The following is an 18,785-nucleotide window of genomic DNA, read 5'->3' on the forward strand; positions in this document are numbered from 1 at the left end:
GCAACTGCAGAAATGTAAAAGATTCCTTAAATGAGAATTCATTCTGTTTATTATGTCTTTGTGAATTGAATGGATACTTCTCTAAGACCACAGCTATCTCTGTTTACATTAACAATAATGTGTTCGTTTTCCTTCCAGTCACTGGTTCTGTTTTGTTTTGTTCTTGTAGCTCAAAGCTTTCAGTAATACACATTTCCAAGGAGCATGTATAGATTTCACAGCAGAAGTTTCTGATTTTACATCATTCATACCATGTTCTTTTAAGGTTCTTCGGGGATGGTAAGTCTGTTGTTTTACATGACACCATTTTAAGTAATATGAATTTTTTTTTTTTAAACGCTACTAAATCTCAGACAGCTGGAAGTGCATAACACATGCCCATCGTATTCCATCATGTCTTAGACCCTTTGTCTTGCAGTGCATCTCAGTAACTCTCGTCCTGTCATTGGTTTGGGTAGTATGCATTTTGCTTTCCCTGTGGGAAGTTTGCACAGTTACTGTGATTCTTTTTTTAACTCCAATTACAATTTATTCCAGATTTTGAGAACTTGGTACAGTAGAAGTGTCTGCATTCCACTCACGTCATTTGACTCTGGAGCTGAGATTTCTGTACCACATGATTTGATTTTGCTGCTTTGGTTGCTTTGTCGCATAGCCTTTCAAGTCACCTTACTTTTAAGCTTAACAAGAACAAACAAATTTTTTATTCCTTATTTCCTTAGCAAATATTAAATCTTGAAAAAAAACTTACCGTTAATAAGCAGCTAGAGCAGCTAATCTTTTTTGTTACGTTATTCTTGCAGTTGGCTCCTGTATTACCAAGGGGAAATCACTGACAATCACTGCGTGCTGGAAGAAGGCCTCTACGTTGACCTCAATTCCTGTGGTTGCCCAACTGCTGCAGTCAAATCCCTCAAGCCTATTCAATACGTAAGGACTTTACTGAAAAAAAATTAACGTTTTGGAACTCTTTTCCTAGTCACATGTCTGAAGCAAGTGCTTGTGTTAAACAAACTCCCACTCAGGGAAAAGAGTGGAGTTTGTTTTCTTGGCTTATGGGATTTTTTGGGTTAGGAAAAAGCCAGGCTGTGTGCACACACGCACGTGGTCACTCGTGGGCGCACACTCTTGGGTGTTCTGGGCTCAAAGTTGCTCTCTTTTGTATGAGTTGCATCGGTTGGCATTTGTCTGGTCTTTATATACAGCTCAGCAAGCTTAGTACGCATTGAGACATTGATTTTGTCATGCTGTCCAAGAGTACGGGACTTTTTATTAGGCCTACAGTCAAGGTGCAGTCTTAAAGCAAAGTACACACAGAAGACATGAAAATCGAAATTACAAGGTAGCATATACTTGCTATAATGCTGTTTAATTTACTAACTGTTTTACAGAAATATAAAAAGGGGGTTTGCATCTTAAATCATGGGTCAATAAAGTGGTATAATGTACCACATGCTGTGTATGACACATCAGATAGTCCAGTCCAAAGCTCATGTGGCCATCCTCTCTCTTGGTGACTTGTGAGATACAGGACGAGTACTTATTACACATACATACAGTCTTCATGTGACTTTCAGGTCATGTTGGTTGTACTACTCAAGCACACAACATGCACTCAAGTGACCTATTGTAGCAGTAAGGTGAGATATGAGGTCCTCTATGGTCAGGAGATTGGACAGGAATGCATTGTACTATCCAGTACAAGATAGATACAGCTTTTTGGATCCTGTTGTAGTCCTGCACACAGGACATATGCCTCTGGAGTCTTGTTGTTGTGTCTGTGCCTTTGCCCCATATCTCAGTATGCTCCTATGCAAGAGCATACAAGATAAGCTGGCCATAGTGCTGTCAGTTAAAGGAGAAACAAGTGGCTGCTCTGCCCACTCCTCTTCAGCACTGACCAACTTCTCTAAAACTCTTCCTCCTTCCCTGGTCACGGAACACAAACTCAGTCTATGTGTGCCCTTCAGTGTAACTCTTATGAAACTAGACTTTAATTTAAAGATTACTCAATTTATCTTTCTTCAAGTATTAAAGTCCTTTTTTTCTATTTGTGAACAGATTTTTAAAAAACAAACAAACAAAAAACAACCCCAAACACCAAAAGCCATGGGCCTGGGGAGAAGGATGTACAACTCCAGTTTGAGAGCTGGTCTTTTCACTAGGTTACGTAGATACAGTGACTTCAGTGGAGCTATAGCTTCTCACCTGCTGAGAGCCTGGTTTTCAGATTAAAGATCTCCTTTTCGTGTTAGGCTTTTGGAATCTGCTCTGCTAAACCAGAGTGAAGTTTTAACATTAAATGGTAGGTCTCATCCAAATCCCCCAGCCTGTAATCTCACAGGGAAGTAGCTATGCAGTTTGGCTTAGTAGGAAGCTACTGGCAGCCCTTGATTACCGAGGGCCAAGCCCTGGGAGAAGCGTGTTTGGCAGGCTGTGTGTGGGAAGCTTACACACGTCTTCCTGTACTTTGTCAGTGGCTTGCACCTCTTAGTTCAGTTCCTTTCTTGCCAATAGGAGTCCTTGCATAAAATGCTATTGAACCACACCTGGTTTACAAATAGGAATGGCCTCATCGGCCCCTAACACATTGTGTGTGCTAATCGCACGGGACCATGCTCGGAGGCATTGTGTAGCACAGACGTGATGTTAAGCACACAGCAGTAAGTTTGGTCAGCAGTCAGAACCAGCCGTAGTTAATTCTGTGCATTGTCCACAACGCACTGTTCTTGGAACAGAGTCCTCCTTATTACCAGATATTTCTGTTAGCTCATTCAAGAGAGCAGCAACCGTATTCCCAAGTGGAATTGTTGTATAGCTTTATTGAATTCAGTTGTGACATTGGGAACCCCTGCCATTGTTCAGCTTTAAATACCAGCCCTACTTCAGACCTAAGGTGTGTATCTCGTATGTGTTAAGCTCACGTGTAAGAGGGAGAATATTTAACCCCAACACCAAGCCCTGAATGTGCATTGCCTCCTGCTCTCCTTTAAGTGGAACAGGCTGCCCAGAGAGGTTGTGGAGGCTCCTTCTCTGGAGACATTCAAAACCCGCCTGGACGCGTTCCTGTGTGATATGGTCTAGGTAATCCTGCTCCGGCAGGGGGATTGGACTAGGTGATCTTTCAAGGTCCCTTCCAATCCCTGACATTCTGTGATTCTGTGAAGTGAGATGTATTTGCCGCAAGTGTAACTGTTGGAAGGACTCTCACGCCGGGGAGGAGCCATGTGTTGCTTCAGCGTGTGAGGTTTCTGCATCCCAGATGTTGGCTAGAAGTAGAGGCCCATGTGTGGCACTGGCAGAGGGGGAAAAAAAAAAAAGTATGCTTTTAGGAGTACAAAGTACTCATAAGGCTGGCTCGTTACCAGCCTTTGGAAACAGTCCAAGCCCATGGAGTAGTGTAGATGTGGTCCAGCTGTGTATTTTAGAAGTAGATTGTCCTTGGGATAGGGGAACAAATCTGCTGGAGGAAATGGGGACATGGGATTCCCTTACTAATTTGCAAGATTGTAATGATAATTAACTGTATGTTACCTTGATATTGTACAGTTGAGTGAAGTCCCAACTTATCTGCAGGATGTATGTAAGAATATAGATTCTTTGGGTGGGGCTAACTCCAAAGTAGCTCTGAAACATAACACTGAGCACCAGGCCACTGACACCTGCGAGGTGGGCAGCTTGGCTGGGCATCCACACCGATTTCTGCACCTGACCCTGAATCCAGATGCCCTTTCAGTTCCTGTCCTGGTAACTAAAAGGAACATCTAGCAATGTTTTTGCTATTGCATGTAGCAATATCTTAAGTGTAACTTTTTGAGTTTTCACTTAAAATCTGCAACAGTTTTGAGGGGTGTTTTGGACGTTGTCAGCTGCCACAAGATTTCTGGGCCCTCCAGTTTGGAAGGAGAATCCTGGCATGGGTGTGCTTTTGTGACCTGACGGAACAACACTGGAAGGTGGCAGTGGGATTTTTGTGATTGAGTAAGGTAACAGTAACGCCTTAATGTATATGAAACAGCTAAGAGCTTCTGCAAAGCCTTGTCTGATTTTTTTTTCAAAATAGATCAACCAATTGAAGATAAGGAAAGGATTTGAGGGAATAGTTTGTTCTCTGGAAAATGCAGCTTTGATGCAAACAAAATATTTGCAAACAAATATAGCAAATGTTCTAAATGAAAAAAAAGGTTTTTTTTTAGGAAAGTAAACTTTTGAGGTTTTAATTTGAAAATTGCCAGAAATACAGTTTGCTTGTTTAAAAGCTTAATTAGATAACAACATGAAAAATCTCATTCTAAATCACAGAATTGGCCCAATTAAAATACAAAAACCCACAAAACTTTCAGAGCACTGCAAAATTAATTTGCCTAAGAAAACAGGCTCAGACTAGCGATGGTCTGTTTTCTTCACTGTGATGACAGTATTTTAGGTTGGCTAGCTTTTGTTCTAACCTTTAGCTCTTGGAGGAATGTTTTATAGGTTCTTTGCTGAAAAGTGAAGTGGTCATCATTTAAGTACGGCATGCTATCCCCACCCCTTCCACACCCAGACTCCCCCATTTCTCAAGAAATTCAAATTAATATGGTTCCACTTTGGTTATTTCCCCATTTATTATGGACTGGAGTCACAGAGGAATTAAGCACATCTTTGCAACTAGTTTCCTCTACTGTTTGTTCAGGAAGTAGCAAAGCAAAAGTTAGTCAGGTTCGTAAGGAGGGTGGGGAAGGTATACCCTTGTTCCCAGGAACCTCTGGCCCATCTTGGCTTATTCTCCGAGGCGTATAATACTCGAACTAAACCTTTAGGCCGCCTTATCTGTATTTTTTCCCTGCTGTTCCATTTCGCTCAAATTCAGACTCGGCTGTTTTGTCCTTCTGGGAGCATTTAGGAAAAGCTATAGGTTAATGAGAGGATACAAAGAAGGAACAAAGCATATCTGTACCTTGATAATGAGAAAATAACGTCCTTTGTTTTCAGCATTCTGGGAGGAAAAATAGTGTTGCAATACCCATGTGTTAGTCTAGACTGCATACTGAATAGTGATGTGTTACACGGCCTCTTCCCTTCTGAAAAGGGGAATGCTTCTGAAAGACCAGGGAGTCTTTTTCATGTACTATTTTCTAAGTGGGGGAAATGCGCTGGAAAGTATATCACAGAATCACAGAATCAACCAGGTTGGAAGAGACCTCTGGGATCATCGAGTCCAACCGTTGCCCTGACACCACCCTGTCAACTAGACCATGGCACTAAGTGCCATGTCCAGGCTTTTCTTAAACACATCCAGAGATGGTGACTCCACCACCTCCCTGGGCAGCCGATTCCAATGTCTAATGACCCTTTCTGAGAAGAAATTCTTCCTAATGTCCAACCTGAACCTCCCCTGGCGAAGCTTGAGGCTGTGTCCTCTTGTCCTATCGCTAGTTGCCTGGGAGAAGAGGCCGACTCCCACTTCACTACAACCTCCCTTCAGGTAGTTGTAGACTGCAATAAGGTCGCCTCTGAGCCTCCTCTTCTCCAGGCTAAACACCCCCAGCTCCCTCAGCCGTTCCTCGTAGGTCAGACCTTCCAGACCCTTCACCAGCTTGGTCGCCCTCCTCTGGACTCGCTCCAACACCTCAACATCTTTCTTGAAGTGCGGGGCCCAGAACTGGACACAGGATTCAAGGTGCGGCCTCACCAGTGCCGAGTACAGAGGGACGATCACTTCCCCAGACCACGTATTTCTTTAAGTGAACAGGCAGTTACACACTTAACATTAGAAGGGTGCACATCTACTCCATAGCTGTAGGAACACTGGAACTAATGAAATTTGCTGATGTTGCTGTTAATAGCCACTCTGCAGGCAAGTAAAAGCATAGCACAGGTTAAGGGTTGCTGCAGCAGTGCAGGTATCCATGCCTGCATCAGGAAGGACTTGCCTTTTGCATTGCCATGAATTCATGAAAAGGGAAGCGTGGGCTGCTCGCCTGGCAGCAAGAGAGAGCGGGTAAGGTCAGCTGGGCCATTTATAGGGCCATGCTTGCTTACTGGGGCATTTGCCCAGTGTTTGTTGCTTGAAGAGGTTAATCTTTTGGGATAGAAACCCTTACAAGATGTTCTTACAAAGGGGAGTTCAGCTCTAGCACTGCCTTTTCTCAGGCGTGTTGTTCTGTTTAACTCCCTGTAATATTTGGTGTGACTTACATGGACAAGAGTATCCAGGATTATTGCAGTAAGCAATTCGTTTTCCTTCCAAAATGTTAACTTGAGCCCTAAAGTTAAACCAGTCTCATAATTTCTAAAAAAAATGAGATCTGGGTTGTAGGTTGTGCAATGCCTTTTTTTTTCCTTTTTTTTTTCTTTTGAGGCATTCCTTATTCTTGCTCTGATCGATCAGGGTAGTTCCTGTATTTCTGTATTGATGATCTTTTCTAAGTTAAATACAGATATTGACTAATCTCCTCAGCATTCTTGTAAGGCAAATAATGAAATCAGGTACAAAAATTAATCAGTGTTTCCCAGGGCCAGGCAATGAGTCATTTTGTGTAGCTGGGACTGGACTGTGGGTGTTAATGTCATCCAGCGCGGCGTTCCCCTCCCTCGGCCAGGCATCCTTCCCACGCTGAAGGGAGTAGCCAGGCGAGCGCAGCTTCAGTAAAGACAGTTGTAAATGATGAGTTAGCCAAGACTGAAGAGTAAAGATTTTTCCAAGGATGTTGTAAGACAGCTGTGGAGGCTCCTCCAGTTAAGGCTCTGGCGAACGCTGTTTGCATAGCAACAGGCCAGCAGGGCAGCGCTACAGGCTGGGGGAAGAGTGGTTAGAGAGCTGCCCGGCAGAAAGAGACCTGGGTGTGCTGATCGACAGGCGGCTAAACATGAGCCAGCAGTGTGCCCAGGTGGCCAAGAAGGCCAATGGCATCCTGGCCTCTATTAGGAATAGTGTAGCCAGCCGGTCGAGGGAAGTGATCGTCCCTCTGTACTCGGCACTGGTGAGGCCGCACCTTGAATCCTGTGTCCAGTTCTGGGCCCCGCACTTCAAGAGAGATGTTGAGGTGTTGGAGCGAGTGCAGAGGAGGGTGACCAAGCTGGTGAAGGGTCTGACCTATGAGGAACGGCTGAGGGAGCTGGGGGTGTTTAGCCTGGAGAAGAGGAGGCGCAGAGGTGACCTTATTGCAGTCTACAACTACCTGAAGGGAGGTTGTAGTGAAGCGGGAGTCGGCCTCTTCTCCCGGGCAACTAGCTATAGGACAAGAGGACACAGCCTCAAGCTTCGCCAGGGGAGGTTCAGGTTGGACATTAGGAAGAATTTCTTCTCAGAAAGGGTTATTAGCCATTGGAATGGGCTGCCCAGGGAGGTGGTGGAGTCACCATCTCTGGAGGTGTTTAAGAAAAGCCTGGACATGGCACTTAGTGCCCTGGTCTAGTTGACAGGGTGGTGTCAGGGCAACGGTTGGACTTGATGATCCCAGAGGTCTCTTCCAACCTGGTTGATTCTGTGATTCTGTGACTGGGTCGCAGTCATGCTTTAGTCCAGCCCCGTGGATTTCTTTCTTTGGCTGTTTTAGGCTTTCCCATCACAGTTTGCAAAATTGAAGTTTGCAAAAAAAGGTGTGAGGAAAAACATGTTTGGGGGTGAGCCCTTCACAAAAAAGCTTTATTAGTAATAATTTTCACAAAATTTGTAATGAAAAATTATCCGTATGTTATCCATAGCTAAAATTATACTTGTTTTTATTATAAGCATGTGTGCAAATGCAGCTGTGCACTTGGTTTTCAGTTGTAGCACCTTTTGGTTGGCTTCTTTGTGTCTGTATCTGTACACTATTGCTTTTCAGTGGGTCAAACACCTAAGCCTTGCACTGCAAACAAAAGGCATTTGAGAGGAAGCTCATCTTGCACTGATCTTTGTTTAATATCAAACACTTCAGGCTTGCATGGCATATTTTTCTGAACTAGTGAAGTATAAAATCCTGTTCAGAATTGTGAAAAATTTGTGGCGCACAGCTTCTCTCTGTTAAAAAAAAAAGGTGGAAGTCTTTGAGGGGAGAGTCTGCGCTGAGTTGAACTGTGCAAGAGATTTTTAGTGTGTTGATTTCCATGGCTTACCTTCCAGCCTCTGAAATCACACCGTGGGGAGGGAAAAAAAGCTGTGTCATTTTTGTGGCATCACATGCTGTATTAGCCATAGGCTACCACACCTGTTAAGTAAAGAATATCACTGTATTTAACAGTTCACAAGGCTGCTTATATCTTGAAATGCTATGTAAATATAGCCTGCCTTAGTCGCCGGCCTCTTGAATATATTAAATCTCTTCAAGTCTCTCCCTGGACACTGGCATTAAAAAACAGGACAAACAGAACCTCTTGAAACTTTATTGGTGCTGGTTTAAGCAAGGCAGTTAGTTCCTTAACGCACAAACATCAGGTTAAGTAATTCTTTCACAGAATCACAGAATCAATCAGGTTGGAAGAGACCTCTGGGATCATCGAGTCCAACCGTTGCCCTGACACCACCATGTCAACTAGACCATGGCACTAAGTGCCACGTCCAGTCTTTTCTTAAACACCTCCAGAGATGGTGACTCCACCACCTCCCTGGGCAGCACCTTCCAATGTCTAATAACCCTTTCTGAGAAGAAATTCTTCCTAATGTCCAACCTGAACCTCCCCTGGCGAAGCTTGAGGCTGTGTCCTCTTGTCCTATCGCTAGTTGCCCGGGAGAAGAGGCCAACTCCCACTTCACTACAACCTCCCTTCAGGTAGTTGTAGACTGCAATAAGGTCACCTCTGAGCCTCCTCTTCTCCAGGCTAAACAACCCCAGCTCCCTTTCGTGCTTTGTCATTCTTGCAATTGGCAAGCTTTCCCCAAAGGATGGCATTTCAGGTATTTTCCTTGAAATAACTATGAAAGGAAACTACGGTAATCCTGACCTAGACATGGGAATGACTTTACAATCATGGGTAAATGTAGGTGTCTTTAACTCACCGTTCGACATCAGGGACTGGGGTCCACCTAAAGCAATGCCACGATCTGAGGTTGTCCCCTCTTGTATTCTCTGCCCGCTTGCCTTTCCTCTGGCTCTCGAAGAGCCCTGTTCCTCCCTGGCCTGTCGGGATTGGGCCTTGCAGAAGAAAGCTGATCACATCAGTCATCACTTACTTATCGGTGATGACTCTTCAGCCTGAAAATGCATGAAAGTGCACCTCAGCATTCTGCGAGGAAGGGCGGGAGCAAGATGCCTCTGTCCTAAGTGGAACAGCATAGCCTCAAAACCTTGTTTTTTACTGTTGGTAGTTTCCATGGAGCTATGAAAACAAAATCAGAGAAAAAAGCCAGGCCAAGTCACTGCTGCCAGCTGTTGGTGTAAAACGGTATATATAAAGTGAGTAATCAGCTCATTGCTCTATATATGGTTATGGAAATATGAGAGCTTCAGTGCTTGAGACAGCAGCATGTTCCCTTTTTCTGTGCTTCACGTCTGTGCCAAGATGAGTGGAGTCCTTCTGAGTTCTCCCTGGAAAGGTGGTATCGCAGTCCTTGTGGTCGGGTGTGTGTGTGTGTCCTGGATGCAATGTCTGCTGCATACCGACAGGCTGGAACTCCGAGCAACCAGACAGGGCTTTCTCAGGCCCATTAAATTCCAACAGTCACAACCACATGAGACCTAGACTCATTTTAATTGACTCCACCAATTTGCTCTTCTGATTCTTGGGGTATAAATGGATATGCTGGATCAGATGACTTGTCCATCTAGTACAGCATCCCTGTCTCTTAACATACTGAATATTACAAAAGCAGGATAAATTTTAGGCTTTGGTAACAATGTCTAACAACAAGGATGCCAAATGGTGTTTCCCATGATTACTAATGCACTTGTGAAAATTTTCCCTGTTGGACCTGTTCTGGACATGGCTTCTGGTCTCCACTCAGGTGAAAGCCAGCATCAAGGGAGTAGGCTCTTGCACACTGGAGTGTGATGGTACTGCCTTGCTGAGCAAAGCAACCTGAGAAGTAGCTGCCTGCGCTAGGTCTGCTGGTCTAGATTTCAACGTAAGCCTTTAAACACACACTGTAAATTTGACCCAGCTCATCCAGCAGAAGGCAGGTGGGAAGAACTGACATTCCAAAATAAAAATGTTACGGGTGTTAATTTTCTGGTTTGCAACATTAGGTTTTTAGGAGTGCAGTAGGCTTTAAAAATCTCTCCGGATGGATGCTCCCAGGCTCTTTAAACTGTCTCAGCAAGCTCCCTGTCCATGCAGTGTCGCATGACTCGTGTTGTCCCTGCACTGGTGGGCAGAGGAAAGTGATTTCTCTGAGGTAGGATTTGAACAACCAGCTACATACCAAGTGCACTGAGTCAGTGCCAGTAAATTCATAAGTGCTGAATCACAACTCAGCTCTTCAGAGACACTTCACTACAATACATGTGCCTCTTCAAACATGAAAGTTCAGTTCTCTGAATTACTCAGTGCCTGTGTCAACTTTAATTCAAGATTTCGTTTCATTCATTCCCCCTGAGGCCATGTCTTTGCTGCAGAAGAAATCCTACCTTTTGCCTGGGCCAGCTATCTCAAGGTAACATCTCCTAAGAAGAAGGTGACTTCCCTGGAGAGGCTGCTAATTGAAGCAGTCAGACCTATTCCCTTTTCCTCTACCAGCTGCATCAAGATAGAAACTACAAGTGCTTTATGATTTTGGTTATGATACTTCCCTTATGGTTTTAGGTTAAAAGTGCTGAAAAATTGTACAAGTGTTCCTTGTACTAAGGCACAGACTGTGTGTATTTAAATCTGTTCCCTCTGTGCTTTTCTGCTGCTGTTACAGCTGTACCACATTTTCATGCAAACTGATCTTTTTATTGGCTTTCAGAGGCGATCTCTCAACTGTAAAAAAGGATATTAAATGAAAAATGTTTCAATTCTACATGAGATTGAAGGGGTTACTAATTAACGCTATTTCTTCAAGACTGTCAGAAGAAAAATAGGAATGTCTGTTAAAAACGTTGAGAACTTTTTAGTTCTGATGTTTTTAACTTTTTCCAGTTTGTAGATCCCTAAGATTTTTCCAGTGAACCACCACTAATTGACATCTATGGACAATGGACTTGTGATTTGCCTCACTATTTCAGCTGCAATCTTCAGATCACCCTGGAAACCACTGCTGTAACCTGTTCCATCAATAAATAAATCAGCTGGATTTATGAAAAGCAATCAAGGCCCTGATGATACAGATCAGATCAAAAAGAAATTTTTCAAATGCAAACAGAGGCTTCTGCATCTTGAAGCTACTCACTGTGTCTGGCCTGTGTCACTGGGGCATTATACTCTGACGAGAAAGCCACTGATAAATCAGTATTTTTCAGCTCCGTGTGCTTTGTTGGTGGATGTACCTTTTTTATTTTTCCCTTGCTGTTACATATGCTGAGGGAGCATGAGCTAACCCAAAAGCATGTGGAAATTAAACTGAAGTGGCAAATGTATGCATCACGCCTAACAACTGAAGTTAGACTATTCCTAGTAAAACTTTGCTTTTTTTTCTCCTGCCCCCCCCCAGGTTTTTGCTGAGCCCTCCATCAGTCTGTTCGCTCTGGAATGCTGCAAGGGCAGAGAGCTGCACTTCAGTGAACCCATCAATTCTGTTTTGAATGAGGACCTTCATTTTTACACTCAGTCTGTGTGGGTGAGAAGTGGATTGTAAGTATGGAAGAAATATTCTTGGCAGATTTGCATTACAGAAGCTGACACTGAGCATGCATTTTCTCCCAATTACTGCCTTTTTTTCGTAGGATATGTTTTACATTCTAACTTTTATTTTCAGACAATACAAAATCCTAAAATGCAGTTGAATGCTGGACCCACTTTTTGTATCAGGACCCAAAATGAACAAAAGCTCTGGGCAGAGGGTGTATTTTCCCCTGTAAGAATCGTCCTTTTATCCCTATAGAGTAACGAACAATAGAGCCCGTTGTTCAAACCAGGAACCAAAAGTAAATAAGTTTTGATTGCTGACTTACAAAGTCAGGTAGAGTAAATTTGGACTGCCTTTATTAACTGGCTGTAAAATACCAGCTATAAAAGCAGTGATTTAACATAAACCACGGCAGTGGTTCAGTTAAGCTTGACGTGCTGATCAGCTGCCAAAGAGGCAGCCACTTCTGAGGGAAGCTTGGGGCGGATCTGACAGCTGGAACAGTAATTTGCTTCTGTTATTAGTTCAACCCCCCTCCATGAGTGTGAATACACACCCAGGGTCTTCTGTGAAAACCATTCTACGCCTGCAGAAGTGACCTTCTAACCTTTTCCGCATCTCCCCCTTTCACCTTTTGGAGAAACTCCCCAGTATTCTGCCTTGGCCAGGTTTTCAGCCTCCACATCCACAGCAGCAACAAATAACTTGCAGAGTCTCATTCTGCAGCTGAGACTGACTAGAAACTGCTGTTGTTCTAATGTGACACATTTCCTGTGTTTATTTTTAACCTTTTCCTTTATTTTTAACCTTTTCCCCACCTTTCTCATATAGATAGGGCTGTAATTTTCTTGGGAGATCTTATGGGATGACACAAAACCACACAAAATTTGAACTAGTTGGGCAAGGAATTCGTGTAGACTGTTCATGGCTTAGGTGTATCTCTGCTGAGATTCTTACAATGAATTTTTCAAACACGTCTAGTCTGTTACCACCTAGAAGTCAAAACCCTTCTAGGGATATCTGTCATAACACTGCTGAGTGCTCCTCTGATTCTTTGAGGCTGGTACAAAGGCTAAGCCTAACCTGGCTAATGCTCCAGAGCACAGTGGACTGTTTTCTTTCAGGAATTTCACAGAAGTGTTTTCTTGAAAGGCTGGTTAAGGATTGAACCTCCCTTTCTTTAAGAGCAGTCAGTGGCAGTTGACTTCAGCTGTGGGCCCATAGTTAATATAAGCTCCCCCACAGAGCTTTGCCAATTCACTGTAAATTCTAGTGCCTAATATCTGTGCTACTTCCATCCTGATGAGCCCTTGCTGAAAATATAGAGAGAGTGATCATCTGCTGCTGTTGTCTTGAGGTGTCCCAGGTGAGAGTGGCAAGCAGCTGCCCTTTGAGGCTGAGAACAGCATTCCACGTGATCTGTGCTGGTTTGGAGGAGGAAAGGCCGCCTTTGGGAAGAACTTAGTAGAAGAACTGACTTTGGGAAGAACTGACTTATTTCTGGTGGGAGTGTGTAAACGTTCATACCTCTGTGGAGGTGTTACAATCTAAAGTGTGTCCTGTTGGGGAACGTCTCTTAATGAGTTGTCTCTGCCCTCTCACCAGGGGTGTGGAAGTGGAAATCAATCACTCTGCCCATGCAGTTGGCTGTAAAGAAAGGGTAGTGGCTTTGGGACCACACAGTAGAAAAGCAGGGGAGAGTGAGTGCAATAGTCCAGCCCCTTCCCCACCTTCCTGTTCATTTCTGAGTATCCCAGCCAGGTTAGCTGGTTCCCTCTCTCTGGGAAGGGTCAGGGCAGAATGGCTGGGCTTTCTCTGTGCTCTTTGTGATGCTCCTCAGGAAATAGACCTCCACAGCCTGTCCCCATCCCACACTACAGATAGGTAGCCTAAAGGTTGAGGGCAGCAGGTGATTGTGGGAAGTCTGTGGGATGTCCTAGAGGGTTTGTTTGCCTTATCTGTGATCAAGAGTTCAGGAAGGTGGATTTAGAGGTTTTCTGACTCCTTGCCCCAAAGCCTACTGTCAGCTTCAGACAAATGACAAAGATTTATGTATATACACCGATGACATCTTGCTGCCACGCTTAGGTACAAGGATCTTTCCTGAGCCAAAGGACTACCTCGGTGAGAAATGGCACGAGCCTGCACTGTGGCTTGGCAAAGGAGGTTGGGGGCTGAGGTGCTCCAAGGTGTGAGAAAGGTGGCACAGTGGAGGCTGCTGGTCTGCGTGAGAGCTGAGATGAGTTTTGTCTGTGTCGCTGAATACCAGAAGCCCAGTCTGGCTTCAGATGGTTATTACTCTAACAGACCTTCCCCTCTCTGTTTCCTATAAATGTCTGCTTTGAAACTGCATTTCAAATGAGATCGTTCAATGCTCTGAGAACAACATTATCAGTGAATTCCCAGTGACTTGACAGAAAGCATTGCAAGGGAAAAGTCAGGAATGTGTTATTAGTGTAAGGAACACACAGTGGTGGTCAGGCTGCTCTGGATACCTGTCAGGCAGGAGGTATGTGGCTTAATTTGAAGAAACAGTGATACAGCCTCATTAGGAGACAGTTCACAGTTGGCACATTTGAGCCTCCACGGAGTCCTGAGCAAGGCTGCCTGTCAGTTTCTCCAAATTATGTGCAATGGGGAAAAGTAAATTACTGGTGCTATGAGCACTGTTTGCGGCTGTTTTCTCCCTGACTTAGCCAGCCCTCGTGTTCTTGGCAGCTGACCTGTAAAACAGGTAATGTGGGGAAACCAGTATTTGCTTTGTGTTCAGAGGAGTTACTGAGTCAAGCATTTAGGATTCACTGTCTGCACAACAATGTCCTATTGATATAAACAAACCTGATCTGTGATCCTGAGGCTGCCTTTGTAAGCAGCAACACAGCGTTTACTGAGCAGATGCCTAGATAACAAGGGAGCTGTATGTGCCAGTGCTTTAACCGGGTGTTAAAGGATTCAGCCGTGTCCATGGCTCAGATATAGTCACTGCAGGAAAGTCTGTTACAGCGATGGAGTAAATACTTCGTATGTGTTTTCAGACAAGTGGAATAGCTATAAAAAGCTTGAACTGTAACACAAGAAAACATTGGACAAGATCCTCTCATCATTAATATGTACAACCCGGCAAAGCTGCAAGTAGTGCAGTCTGGTGTGTGTCTTCTAGTTTCCTAACGCGTGCCCACTGAAACTGGCATGACTCCCATCTGGGTTCGTGCAGAGGTTCTCCTATTTGTGGGAAAAATTTGGGGGCGGGGGAGTGGAGTTTACAAGTTTCAGGCAGACAAGCAGAAAACAGGTCTTAATTTAGACAGAAAGCAGTTAAACCACTGCAATGGATGCAACACATTAATAGAGGTGTGAAATTAGCATCGCTGTGGGGAGGTTTGGGGGCTTTCAAGAGCACAGTCCTGAACACAGGCCTGTAGTTTAGTTTTGCTGTGGTTAACGTGCAGCCTTCCATGCTCTGTTTTCTGTGCAGGTGGATTGCATACGAAGGATGTAATTTTTTAGGAAAGCAGATTCTGCTGGAGCCCGGGGAGATTTCAAACTGGAATGAACACAGTGGCTGGAAAGTAATGGGCTCCCTTCGTCCTATGAAGCAGGTACTGTAAGAGTGTATGAGGACAGTTGGTTTATTTTGGACAGGGATTAGTGCACAAGTATCAGCTCTAGCACTAAGTATAATGGTGTGCGTTGTACTCCTTAAATCAGGCCAAATGATGACGGCCAGAAGGACCTACTGGAAGATTACTGAAGCAGAAAATTCCTCCAGTGGCTGTTACAGAGATCTATATTAGGCTCCTAAAGGGAAATAATTCCTAATGTCTTGGAGCCAAGTTTTGTTTTTCTGAATGGCTCACGAGCAAGTTCTGTAGTGCTCTGTTTTTACATTTACAATAGTAATGGGAAAACCAGTTCTATATTGGCTTGGTTTATAATTAATATAAATGGAGGCAAGAACAAATTTTATTGTGCTGTCACCTGGATTTCCAAAACAAACAAAGTTTATGTAGTCCCACTAGGCTTCCCCTGTCTGCTTCACCCCAAGAAATGCCAATTTCAACCTCATTCAGAGATTCAGGCCTTGCCTTGCTCTTAGGAGCTTTGTGAAAGGTAGATAGAGAAGCAAGAGAGATAAATGCCCCTCATTCACGGAAAAGCAGGTACAATTCTGCTTCTCTGCCTTTCCAAGATGCATCAGGTAATCGGTGACAGACAGAAGCTCCAACCCAGTCAAAGCACGTGTTGCTGCATGCCCAGCGTCGTGGGGAGATAGGAAAAAAACAGGAGAGTGGCAGCGAATGTGAGCAGTAACTCCACTGGAAAAGTTTCCCTTAGCTCTGGTTCTCACAGAACGACTTGTTTCCACTTAGTGACAGATGCTGCTTTATTTTTAAATACCAGATTCAACTGGGGAAATGTTGCCATGAGCAAAAATAATAATAATCTTTAGCATTAGTTATGCATTATCTGCTCCCCCTTCCTATCTCTGGAAAGTAAATGATCCCCCCCCCACCCCAATGATTTGTTAGTCTTAAGAAGTTGACAGCTCCCTGGAATTCTTTGTGAGTGGTAACTACCAAAAGATCCCATTTGGGCTCTGTTTTTGCAAATAATAATGAAAATAATTTGTGCTGATCTTAAAACCAGAATTCTCTCTTCAGCCAGCAAGCTGAAGAGCTTTTGTAGTTGGTAGCATCCTTTTTGACACTGCAACAGTGAGTAGTGTTACAAGGCCTGCTTCAGCTGCTTTGCTGTGACTTTTGGCATTTGGGGGTTGTGTGATTACTTGTTTTGTTTTGTTTTAAATCCTGCAAACTGGGGGCTTCCTTGAGATTGTTCAGTCAGCTACCTGTGCTTGCCACTGCTGTGGGCATACTGTCACTTTTTTTTTGAGAACAGAGCAATACTACACACCTGCACCACTTCATATTCCTTCCTTCTGTTTCCATTAGAAGTTACAAAAACAGTCAGGTCTGCCAGCAGAATAGGCAGTGCAAGAAAAAGCAAAACATTTGAAACTCCTGCCCGGTGAGACACAATTTTGCTCAGTGACTTTATAATAAAATCCCTTCCTTGTAAAGAACAACTATACACTATACTCACTGATACAAGTTAGTTTATGGATACTTGGTGGGAGAGAGGCTTTATTGTCTCTCCCTTAGGGTTTAACATGAAAAACAGGAGGTTTGAAACTCCCAGAAAAGCCCCTGTGATTGACTTGGGGTTCCAGCAGAGCTGCCCTTTACACTGCTCTTTATTTGTGCCGAAATCAGGGAGTACAGAGAAAAGCTCAGACCCTGTAGTAGCCCTTCAAAATCTCCTTATTCTTTGAGTAAACAAGGATGCCAAGTCAGTACCCTGTTTTCTGTGTATATTCAACAGCGATGGTGTAACTTCTCTGCCATGTATTTCAGTCAGTGGGGGCTGAAGTTGCTGGATATGTGGCTAAGTCTTGTGTCCTGAGAATAAAAAGCTTGTGGAGTTACAGTCCATTTACTGGCATTGGAATGAGTGAAATATGCTGAACTAGAGATATTTGCATATCACAGGAATTAGGAATTAGTTCTATAGACATAAATACATTGACTTTTTTAATCTCTATGTTGTAACTAACATCTTCCTTCACACTATTCCAGCCAGCAGTGTACCTCAGGCTGAAGAACCAAGCCCAAGGTAAATACCTGACAGTCGCTGGAAGCCTGGCAGATATAAGAGCAACATCAGTGTGCGCATCCCCGTACAATGGCACGAACACCCAGATCTGGCACTACTGTCGTGGACTCTTCAAATCCAAGGTGAGTTTCCAGATGCTGGAAGCGGGTGGGTTGTGTCACCTGCTGTCCTTTCACCTTCACTGCTTGCTTTTCCTGTCGGCTACCTGTAAACTACATCCTTGTACTACGTACAGACAGATTTGCTCTGCCTGCTTCGGCACATTGGACTACTTTGCACATCTGTCTAATGGGACTTATGTTCCTGGAAGTAGGAGCCCGGTTTTGTCTAAAGTCACAGAATCACAGAATCAACCAGGCTGGAAGAGACCTCTGGGATCATCGAGTCCAACCGTTGCCCTGACACCACGTCAACTAGACCATGGCACTAAGTGCCATGTCCAGTCTTTTCTTAAACACCTCCAGAGATGGTGACTCCACCACCTCCCTGGGCAGCCCATTCCAATGTCTAATGACCCTTTCTGAAAAGAAATTCTTCCCAGTGTCCAACCTGAACCTCCCCTGGTGAAGCTTGAGGCTGTGTCCTCTTGTCCTATCGCTAGTTGCCCAGGAGAAGAAGCCGACTCCCACTCCGCTACAACCTCCCTTCAGGTAGTTGTAGACTGCCATAAGGTCACCTCTGAGCCTCCTCTTCTCCAGGCTAAACAACCCCAGCTCTCAGCCGTTCCTCGTAGGTCAGACCCTCCAGACCCTTCACCAGCTTGGTCGCCCTCCTCTGGACTCGCTCCAACACCTCAACATCTCAACAAGTCGCAAGTTTTAAGTTTATTACTGCTAAAGAGTTAAGAATTTCTATGAAAAGTAATATGTGAAGAAAGGCTGTGATGTTGTATTAATGCTGCCCTTGACAGTCTGTTATTAATATAAAAAGCTGATGATTTAACATAAGAAATACCTCAAGTAAAAGAGACCACCACCTTCGATCAAGCAGCTGGTCAATTGCTGAAGAATCTGTTCCTAGCTTGCTTGCCAGGCTTGTTACCAACTGTAGCATGATCACTGCAATATGCTCCATGCCTGAAACAGAAACAAGTCAGACAGAAAACTGAGGCTTTGTGGCCTGGGTCTCACTTCTCTTCTCGTTCCTTAGGCTAACAATGCCTGTCTGGATGTCATCGGTGGCAGAGATGTGCCTGGGGCCAAAGTCGCGCTCTGGGCAGAACATGGGAAGGACAGGCAAAAGTGGAGACTCAATGAGGATGGAACCATCAGTTCATACCTCAGCGACCAACTGGTGCTTGATATTAAAGGTATTTAAAAAAACAAACAAACCTGAACCCTCATGTATTCTAAGTGCATTTTTTGATTGAGGTTAATTGCCGTATTCCAGCTCTTTTTGTACTTCAGGTTAAATACTGAATCCTATCTTTCCTGTTAGGTTAATG

General features: G+C 44.1%; 1 protein-coding gene across 4 annotated transcripts in view; it reads left to right on the forward strand.

Moving 5' to 3' along the window:
- The window catches only part of CRYBG3 (crystallin beta-gamma domain containing 3), a 98,848-nt gene that overhangs the window by 76,728 nt on the left and 3,335 nt on the right, over positions 1-18,785 (forward strand). For 2 of the 4 annotated variants that reach the window (XM_068425003.1, XM_068425005.1), the window contains exons 16-21: positions 170-279; positions 804-930; positions 11,534-11,673; positions 15,144-15,267; positions 17,305-17,463; positions 18,491-18,650. In XM_068425003.1, coding sequence (XP_068281104.1) covers positions 170-279; positions 804-930; positions 11,534-11,673; positions 15,144-15,267; positions 17,305-17,463; positions 18,491-18,650 — 820 coding nt within the window. Of the gene's footprint in view, positions 1-169; positions 280-803; positions 931-9,271; positions 9,360-11,533; positions 11,674-15,143; positions 15,268-17,304; positions 17,464-18,490; positions 18,651-18,785 lie in introns of those variants that run through there. The other 2 variants (XM_068425004.1, XM_068425006.1) reach the window with 2 other exon arrangements.

The sequence above is a fragment of the Nyctibius grandis genome, chromosome 2, assembly GCF_013368605.1.
Source record: "Nyctibius grandis isolate bNycGra1 chromosome 2, bNycGra1.pri, whole genome shotgun sequence".
Classification (NCBI taxonomy): domain Eukaryota; kingdom Metazoa; phylum Chordata; class Aves; order Nyctibiiformes; family Nyctibiidae; genus Nyctibius; species Nyctibius grandis.